Here is a 10,423-nt window from a genome sequence, read left to right as displayed (position 1 = left end):
TTTCTATTAAGCTTTCCCGATGTTACAACAACATTATCAGATACATAAGACTAGAAAACCAGAATTATACATATGATGTTTATGTAGATGGTTTGTTATTGTCATTGTAGGTTTTTTAGTAGTGAGGGAGCTGTCACCTCTAGATTTTCTGTAAAATCTGCTATCTACTAGATCTCATCTACTATATTGCAATATTTTATATTGCAGCCATGCCTCTTCCAGACACAATCTACTGTGCCCAGCAAATCAACATCCCTCCAGAGCTGCCAGACATCCTCAAAAACTTCACTAAGGCAGCCATCCGAACACAGCCCAAGGATTTGCTGCTGTGGTCTGAGGCGTAAGTCTTAATCTCTGTCAACGGCGGTGCGGGTAGAGGGTAGATACATGTGATAGTGTTTTATTTCAATTTTGATCTCTTAAACAATACCATAAACAGTGTCTCCAGGCAGGATAACTGCATAAAAAGGCACACCCTTTTCACTTGTGTATTCCTCATCTTTGCATTGACTGGCTATAATTGGATCCCAGGATTGTCTTTATGGTACAGCAAAGGTTAAACTATCTGACTTTCTCCATACACAAAAAAACACTTTGAAAGAACTGGATGAAATTTAAATATATTAAGAATTGTTGTACCCCTGAGGACTGTCATATTCTCTGCTGTGTTATTGGCCATTGTAGCTTGGCAGTGTTTACAATAATAGAAAGTAAAGTGAGCCACACAGTGAAATAATTCAAATGTGTCCTCCTGGGTTAAAATATGTTATGCTATTAAAACTTGGCTGCATTGCCTCTCTGAACTGCTGTAAGCCATACAGCCTCTAAATTCACTGCTAAATATGATTTAAACAGTGGGGTAAGATGAGCCACAGTATGGCCATTTTCAACAGTACTGGTAAACTTCCGACTAAGAAAAGTACAATGTATGATTTATTCAAATTGTACTCATGAGAACATTAAACATCATTAAATCTGAATAATGTGAACTTATGTCATATTTACTTCTTCAAAGTGTCCTTTTATCACTTAATTTCATTGGTATGCGGAGGGAGTAGGTGGGATGAATGACAAGTAGGGGTGCGATAAGCACAGTGTTTAATAATGTATGTGTGTTAATAATGTGTGTGTCCTTTCACAGATACTTCAGTGCACTGTCTAAAGGAGAGAGTCTGCCTGTCAAGGACAGGCTGGAGATGAATGTTGCCACCCAGAAGACAGACACTGGGCTGACTCCAGGTCTACTCAAGACTCTCCACAAACAGGTATTTTCACAACAGTAGGACAACACAAAAGTAATGTATTGAATTTATTGCATTTTTTCACTGTTATACTACTTTGAATTTGCATCCTGTACTGTATAAATTTGTCCACATTTGCTTACACTTATATTCTTTTTTTGTGTACCCTCTTACTTGCAGTGATGCTGTTTCCCCATGTGGATCATTAAAATTTAATATTATTGTAAACCTATTTTACCTCACCTCGGGCATCTACTAGTATCTTGGTGTGGTGGATTCATTAAGAGAACTGAATAATTAATATTTTCTTAAAGGCCAACACTTAAGCAACAGTGTGAACCTTGTGTAAATGCTGCACTGTTTTTGACTTTATGCCAGTTTGTATTGCAAAGTTGATCATTTTGGTAATATTAAGAATTGCATTTACTTGAGAAAGCATTTAAAGAAAACGTATCTGCTTATATATCTATCTAGGCTAGGTCTTAATTATTAATTATTTTAGCTTTCCATACATAAAAGTCTACCATAAGTAAATGAAATCTTGCTGATAGATAATTAGTATGTACAGCTGCCCAACTCTTAAGAACCAATACTGCTGTTTACATTGGCAAATAATACAAAATAATTACTCCAGATACTTTTACAGTCATCTGGTAAACTACATAATCTAATTTTTTTAATAAAAGAATCATCAAAGAAGAAGAGCCTTTGTATAATCTCTTCTGTCTCTTTTTTTTTACAACTTTTTTTCCCTCCACTCTCCTATCCCCCCCCCCCTGCTCCCCCTACCTAATCTAAGCTGCCCCCCGGGCAAACATGCAGCAAGGAGGATCTGCAGAAGAAATGGAAGGGTCTGTGTCTACCCATGAATCAGCTGAAGACTCTGCTGTCACTGGGCAGCTTCAGCACAGATGTCGATTGCATGGAGTTTTTCGCCCTGGGCTGCAGTGCTCTGGGAGGGGTGAGATGTTGCATAAGGCCACATAGAAATTCTAATACCACTTGCTTCTGTTGAGCTTTAAAACCTGCTGTGAGGCCAAGCACAGCTGGGCATCTTCAAGCAGCACCTTTTTTTTTGTTCATCTCAAATACTAGTCTTCCAGTTTTTAAACTAGATCCAGACATCCATGATCCGGACTTCTCCATCAGGGTCCCCGAGCTCCATAAGGAATAAATCCTTCCCTGACTATGTGAATCCTTGCAATGCTATTAAGTCAAGGCTTTTGCTTCGAAGATGCAGATAGGGCAGAAGAGACAGATCAAAGAGAATTTCTTTAAGCAGTAGTTTGGGAAGGATGCTGCTGTGTGTGATGCTGATGAACACTTTAACCACATGAGGGCAGTCATGCTCTGTATTACTGTAATCAGGCTTTTTTTCCCTCCAGTCTGTATGGCAGTGTGAGCTAGAATGTGTGCAAGCAAGTGTTTTTGCAGTATATGCCTTTGATGCCGAAATGGGATGTGATTGTCCCTGAATGCTGAATGCAAGTTTTTTTGTATTTCTGTATCTGTTTTTTTATCTAATGATACTGACTTATTCTCTGTGTCCCTGAATATGCTTTCTCAGACCCTCATGAGTTCTCTCAAGTTTGCATGTGAGATCCTGACAGAGGATGAGGAGGGCGCTGCTGCGAGGATCCCCTTTGACACTTTTGTCAAACTGTACAGCTACCTGGCTCACCTGGATGGGGACATGTCAAAGGACCACATAGACAACTTCCTCAACAGCCTGCAGCCACAAGTGTAGGTGTTGTTTTGTGTGTGTGTGTGTGTGTGTGTGTGTGTGTGTGTGTGTGTGTGTGTGTGTGTGTGTGTGTGTGTGTGTGTGTGTGTGTGTGTGTGTGTGTCTGTGTGTGTGTGTCTGTGTCTGTGTCTCCTCCCCTCTAGAAATGAAACCTCCACTTGCAGTGCAGAGTGGATGTAGACAGAAGAAAACAAGGTTATTTCATATGCATCGCCAGAAGAAATGCTACCCAGTTTTCTTTTCTCACACAGCGTAATTATTTTCTTCATTTGAAACAGTTCCCCTTGGACTCAGCTCCAGTCAAACCTCATAAAAAAGACTTTATGCTTGAAGTTGAGTCATATGAAACTTAGTATAGTGTTAACTGGACCTGCTGTTTGAGCTTATGTGATTTCCAAGACTTGTGGAATTTACCAGCCAGCACACTGTCTTTTTTTTCTTTTTTTTTACCACTTGTAGATTTGTTCCCCCTCAAATGTCCCTTATTTATTTTATCATGTGAGGTAGCAACCATAACTCATGGTTTGATTAGTTCAACTTTTCAGCATGAAGTGCTACTGAACACAACACATTATGGCATTTACAGTTACTTTTCATACATGTAACATTGAGGCACAGTGTAATTGTTAACTAGAACTGCATTACAAAACTACACCTAGTGTTTCATAATGCATATATTCAATGAAAAAGTGTGGGAAGTACATTTAAAACAACTTGAAGCTGAAGGTATGCTGCCAGTATGGTCCAACATTTTCTGCCAGCTGATGATTGGTAGGCTAAGAAGCACAGTCAGAGCTAAGAGGTAAGCTGGGTCCCCTGGCTTCAGATGATGTTCTGAGATAGTGATATTCACTGTTGTGAAAATCCTTATTCTGCTGAGAAGAGCTGTAACGCTGATTCATTGGTTTCTCTGCCCGACAGCAACAAGCAGAACGGCATGATTCAAGTTTCCAACTTCTACATCAGCAGGAAGTGAGGGAAGGATAGACGGAAAGCAGTGGAGGACAGGAAGGAAGGAATAGAAGTAACAAAATGACAGTGTTCAATTAATAAATGGGCCTACTAATGCTCCTTCAAGCACAGCTGTTGTTTCATTACTTAGAAATTGGTCCCATTAATTGTTAGCATCAGGCACAGCAGGTTATTATTTATCATTGTCCAGCTGAACAAGGCTGCTATTTTGAGTCAGGTTGGAATCTTTTAATGAGCAGCAAGAGAGACACAAAGCTGCCTTACACAAACTGTCAGGTAGAGTGTGTGTGTGTGTGTGTGTATGCTTTTTATTGCCTGTTCTCTTATGTCAGGGTTAGCCAAAGTTCATTTATCATACACACAACCTATCAACTCGCAGCCTCACTACAGTTGGCCTCTCCACTGGTATATTCATTCCACCTAGCAGGCAAAAAAAAAAGTCAAGAGGTAAGGAGATAAGCACTGAGGGCGCAGAAGTGTGATTTTCAGCTTGTGTTAAGCACTTAAAGCCCCCTGTGTTTTGTTCACTCCTCCATGCAATATTGGAAATGTGCAAGTACAACTGTACACTCAGACAGGTTTATTACAGTAGTCAGCCCACAAAATCACACACAGGGCCAGGAAATATCAAAGGTATACATACATTCACCTAGCACATCTCATGCCAAATATCTCTGAACTTGAGCGCAGAACTTTTGCATTTACATATTTAAGACATTGTATTTGGAGAGTCACAGTGGCATCATATTACACCACTCACTGTATATAAAGATTGACGACGAATCTCCACTTCCTACCACTATGCAAAAGTGAAGCCAAAACATCTCCTTTCCGTGCTTGTGTGACATCATTTGGAGACAGAGTCTGGGTTGTGGAGTCGGGCGGGGGCATGACAGAAGACTGAGAGTGGCTGGCACAGCTGTCATCATGACAGCACACCTCTTTTGGTATTGTCAAATAACTAATTAAAAAACTGTATTATCAGAAAAATGTGCACATGGACAAACATCAGCATAATAAGAACTACCTAAAATGATAGTATCTGCCAGTCACCAGTGGGAGAAAGGGATGTTTTGGCCTCAATTTTGGGTTAGCTGTCATGATGTCCATCTTCATATACAATCTATGCATTACATGCTGTTCTTATAAACATGTTTTTCTGCCTTACACATGCACGCGCAGGCTCTTCAACATGCAGTTGTGTTATTTTGGGAGCATTTCATCAGCCAGGACAGGAAACAGGATCAGTGGGAATTCACAGTTCAGGCGCAGTTGGCAGTAGGTTTTATGGGTGGAGGATACACACACACACACACGCTGAAGCTTACCCCTCACAGGATTGCAGCTGTGGCCGAGTCAAAGGAGATTGGAGAACAGATAGAATCCCTGATAACCTGATAACTGCAGGCTCTCCACCTGTATCACACAGGAGAGAAAGAATTTTGTCAGGACTTAAAACAGAGATCTTTCTGTGAGTCAAAATGTGGAAGTCTGTATTCACTGGAATTTCCAAAACTGGATGACTCAGAAAGTGAAATAGAAAGTATTTTCAAATAAAATGTTACACATCTGATTGACTACAAAAGAATTTGTGAATAGGAATAGAAAGCAGGATTGGATTTAGGAACTGTTCCAGGAACTCAGTAAATGTTTTTAGTTGATTAGGAACTTACAGTTTTTTTCTTCATCCATATCCTGACTCACACAATACACTGACGATCTTTAGATCTGTTGATCCTAATGACAGCAAGGCAGATCAAGTAGAAACATCATTCTAGTATTTGTTTTAAAATGTGTTTTTCTACTTTCTCGATACTTTCCATCGTACAGTGTAAAACACTGACAAGTTTCCACAGAGCATGTGTAGACCTTAAATTTCTTTGCAACTTGAACTTAGTCTTAGGCGCATCCTCCACTAAAATGGTCACACTGCACAGATCCAATGCTGTATACCCCATTGTTATAGGGTGTTGGAACAAAGATGATGTCATTGCAAAGATGTCAGTGGTTTAGAAATCTCAGCTCCAGGCTGGACCTCGTTGCACAACCTCCATCATTTCGTCAAGCTTTGCTCATAACATCACATCTCCAGGGACACGACGAATGTAGCAGAGCAGTGTGAAAGAGACAGGAGAAGAGAGAGTGGACACAAAAGGCTCCCTTGTAGCGTTCCTCTCTGTTGCTGTTGTGTAACAGATTTCAGGGTAAGGATTCAGGAAAACATGATTCATGCTGTACTCTGAAGTTAGAGAACATGGATATTTTATCAGTCAGCTCTACTACTGTACAGCTGTACTCTACTTTGTTGACAGCATTTGTTGGGTTGAAATTGTTTAAATATGAATCGGCTTTGTTTACATAATTTAATCAGTGTAGAGTTTGCTGTCAAGCTTAGCTGTTTGTGCATCAATTATTTCTTGAAAGACTAATAACCTAAATTACAAATGATTACAGTATATAAGTCAACAGTATATAAGGGAACTGGGACATTTGCATTAGATGTTCAGTCATATGCACATGTATTGCTTGCATTGTGCTGTACAAATGTATCTCATAGATGTCTAACTATATTTAACAAACGTTACGTTCCAGGGAACTCCAACAGGGGATGATTAAGCCTCTTGATTTCATCCATCGTGATGACATGGACTCATCTCCTCCTGATTCATCAAACTTTGCCAGATCAGCCTCAAGAGCCGAATAAGAACTAACAAAAGAGAGCTTTATAGATTTATATTGAACGATAAAAGCTAAACCAGATCTGGAAAGATCTGTTGTTGAGTGCAGGGTGTGGCATGTGTAATAAAGAGAGAGTCAGCTGGAAATAGCTGACATCACACTGAATCTAATGCAACTAATATGCTACAAACATGGACAATAGAAAAACAATGGACATAATGTCATTGATATCATCCATATTTTCCTTATGGGATGTTTTAAAGCATGGATTTGCACTCACTACTCTTTGGTTGCTGAGGTGGGACAAGTAAGCAGAAACCACCACGGCTCATTATGATAGCATTTGTCTCTTTAAGCCTTATTATCTTCTTAATGGAACAATGATCTCATAATCCTTGCTGTGATGCACATTAGAAGATGCCGAATTAATTATTTACACCCCAGCAACTTTTGAAAAAATATGTATTTACTTTATATTTCAAGATAGAAGTTGGACAAGCCTTCCACTGCTTTCAGCAAACTCTGGGATTCATGCCAGAGTCCAGCAGCTATTAGAGGGAATATATTTTAATACAATTGCACATTGGCTTCACCATTCAGTCTCACTACAACATTGATGTGTGTAAAACAAGTGTATGAAAAAGGACATTATTTAATTCTTGTGCAACTTTTTATACCCTGTCTTGTCACTCTTTAGTTAAATGTAAGTGTTCTGCAAATGACCTCATTGGCTTAACTTGGCTTCAATTGATTGCAACATTTGTATGTATGTAATGATGTCTGTATTTATTATTTATACTAGTTCCATCTATGGTCTAATAGCATTGGTGGAATATTCTAACAATACATAAAGTTGTTTAGGCTGTATATTGGAGTCGTTTTTATACACATTAGCATACATCACAAAAAGAGCTTAATTAATGGCCGTTGCTGGCTGATTAAAATTAGTTAATTACTGATTGTGGGCTATTGAATTTCTCCTGTTTAGATACTAGCAAAAGCTTTCTCTGTTCTCTGATTTAAGTGTTGTCCTCAGCTTCTGAATAGACTGTGTTGTCTGTCTCTGCCTCATTAACTGATATAGCCATAATATGAAGAGTTTCTAATCAAGCTTTTAATAATCAGCACATTAGGTCTTTGCTGTGAAAAGAGAGAGAGAGAGAGAGTGAGAGTGAGAGTGAGAGCGAAAAAAAAACATCTGCAGGAAAATCTTCTTAGGCACAAGCAACCCTGTCAAAAACCCTGACATAAACACTCACAATTTTCGTCACACGTTTACTTAATCATCACACACGAACACATACACAAACCTAAACAGTTCAGTGTTTGTGTGAAGAGGAGACTCACAGGAGATCTTTGTGTGGCACTGGTGCTTCAGGTAGAAGAGACCGTGGTGTGTTGGGGTGTTTTGGCTGTTTGTGGTTTAGGAGGAATAAGTGAATGACTGAATGAGGGGAGGCATGCAGAAGCTTGTCCAAACCTCCCGGCGGCAAGGTCATGCTGTGTTCATGAGTCGCATGTGGGATGCAGGCATATGGGAGATCTAATGAAAAATGGGATGTTAGAGAAATGTATTATTGATCATTTATTTGAATTAATTTTCAAAGGCCAACAAGTCCTTTCAAATGAAGAGCATTCAAAAGAACTTGTACTTACTCAGTTTTAAAGCAGGAGTTTGACATTTTGAAAAATATGCTTTCTTATCAAGAGTCAAGTGAGAAGATTGATACCACTGTCATGTTTTTACAGTAAATATGTAGTATAAAAACTGAAAACAGAGGCATAGAGGGCAGAGACATATTTAAAGCAACCACTTCTCTCTCAAGACCATAAGACAGGCTTTACCTTCTGTTAGAGTAACATTCTTATAATGTCCAGTTAGCATTTCTACTTGCTGATCAGATATGTAAAAGCCAAAAATAAGTCTACTTATGACAGAGTTCATTTCCAGAAATACTTAAATAATGCAGCATGCAAGAATTGCTGGTGACAGTTATTTGTTTTATACTGGGAAGAAGCAAGTTGCAAAGAGAAAATATGGGTGGTCGATTGGAAAGGTGCAGCTCCTTGTAGTAGATGTGACTATATTGTTGGATGGGGTTGTTAGCTTTGAGACTCTAAGACTGCCTCATGACAGATCCAACCATATCTTAATGAACTCTTAAACACTTTGAGCTGTGATTTACCAGCCATGACTTTTTCATAAATCTTCCAAGAAATGGGTTCAAATATATGTTGCCACATGCAACAAAGAGACAGGCAAGAAATAGCCATCAAATTACACAGTCCTGATTTTGCTGCCCAACTGAATTTGCCATGAAACTGCTTTGGTTCTGTGTTAAAAAATATTTCATATCTAACAGCTTTGGAGTGCTATACTCTTGCTAAGTATAGTCGTTTGAAAGAGCCTTGAATATGTAATGGATCAGGGACCTGGCATAAACCATTTACATGACACACACACACACACACACACACACACACACACACACACACACACACACACACACACACACACACACACACACACACACACACACACACACACACACACACACACACACACACACACACACACACACACACACAGAGACAGAGGCAGTCACAGAAGAGCTCACTGTGATTATCTGTCCAGGGGATCTGTCTTCTGAGCTCAGGTTGAGCTAATGCAATTGGCTCTGCAAGTGATGGTGTTGCTAATGTTGTGCTATTTGGGGCTTGTCTTTCGAGCCCCACATGACTGCATGTGCACATCAAAGAATATTGATATATCTTCAGCAATATGCAGGAAACAAATCTGACTCTTTCAAGATGCCATACGCAAGTGCATTGTGGGATAGTATACGTAAGACATATTGGAGGGGATCTGGGATTAAGTCTACATACAAACTGGCTTCTGCCCTTCAGAATTATCCTTGAATGAACCACACATCTCTCAGCAGCTGTTTAACTGACCCTAGCCTCAGATTAAATGAACCTGTGTGTGATCGTATTCAGCTGAAGAAATCCCATTTTAAATCAGCCACTGGTCTTTGTCATCACTATGAATCATTTTAACCCATTTTTCTAGAGCTAAAATGGGCTGATTGGCTCCACTCTGTGTGTCAAACAACCCAATGTAAGTAGAAGTGGTTTATTTGGATTTACAGTATATATATATATTTTCAGCTGTCCAAACATGTTAGAATAAAAAGCAAATCATGATGAGACAGGGAATAATATTGAGTAATATAACATATAAAACTTTGTCTTCAGTATTAAGTGGTTACCAGGCTACTTGCAATGCTTTGTATTACACTTTGCAATATTAGAGCATCTAGAATTTGATGAATTTGATTTGATTTCAAAACTCTATTTATAAGTCATTCAGAAAATATTGCTTGGCAAATGGACTGCAGATCCTGTGGCGAATGGCGGAGATGGGGAGGTGGTGGGGCGCATGCAACAGCTGTTTGACAGACTGAAGCAGAGAGAGATAGGCTATGGCTGAAGTGTGGCGTTTTGCTATTGGTTGCCGAGAGTGACAGGTAACAACTCAATTAAGATCACGCCCTTGGACATGACAAGTTGTATTCCATTTTACGAAGAGGTGTGTTTGTGATATTTTTTTACACCACCTCATTTACATCAGTGGAAGTAGACAAAATATTAGGATTAGGATTTTAAACTGCTGGACAGAAGACACCCTAGTTTTCCCCGAGAGTCTGTCCATTTTTTCATTATCTGTACTCAGTAGTCCATTAGTCAATAGTCAGTAGGCTTAATGGCTGTGGTACTGGATGCCCTG

The 10,423-nt window shown here is 39.3% G+C and overlaps 1 protein-coding gene across 1 annotated transcript; it reads left to right on the top strand.

Moving 5' to 3' along the window:
- The first annotated feature begins 209 nt into the window (after window positions 1-209).
- Window positions 210-3,961, top strand: ropn1l (rhophilin associated tail protein 1-like). Its single transcript, XM_062441844.1, has 5 exons — window positions 210-340; window positions 1,142-1,265; window positions 2,041-2,202; window positions 2,809-2,984; window positions 3,907-3,961. Exons 1-5 carry the CDS (start codon window positions 210-212, stop codon window positions 3,959-3,961), a joined length of 648 nt encoding a protein of 215 aa, XP_062297828.1.
- Window positions 3,962-10,423: the final 6,462 nt, after the last annotated feature.

The sequence above is a fragment of the Scomber scombrus genome, chromosome 20 (assembly GCF_963691925.1).
Source record: "Scomber scombrus chromosome 20, fScoSco1.1, whole genome shotgun sequence".
NCBI classification, from domain to species: domain Eukaryota; kingdom Metazoa; phylum Chordata; class Actinopteri; order Scombriformes; family Scombridae; genus Scomber; species Scomber scombrus.
The sequence above is the reverse complement of the archived record's forward strand: the minus strand, read 5'-3'. Positions and strand labels throughout refer to the sequence as shown.

What these genes read in the sequence shown, in the direction of transcription:
- ropn1l (XM_062441844.1), top strand. Translation starts at nt 210, where the DNA reads ATGCCTCTTCCAGACACAATCTACTGTGCCCAGCAAATCAACATCCCT. An exon ending in TTGCTGCTGTGGTCTGAGGC is followed by an intron (nt 341 to 1,141) that starts GTAAGTCTTAAT and finishes GTCCTTTCACAG; the next exon opens with ATACTTCAGTGCACTGTCTA. An exon ending in TCAAGACTCTCCACAAACAG is followed by an intron (nt 1,266 to 2,040) that starts GTATTTTCACAA and finishes ACCTAATCTAAG; the next exon opens with CTGCCCCCCGGGCAAACATG.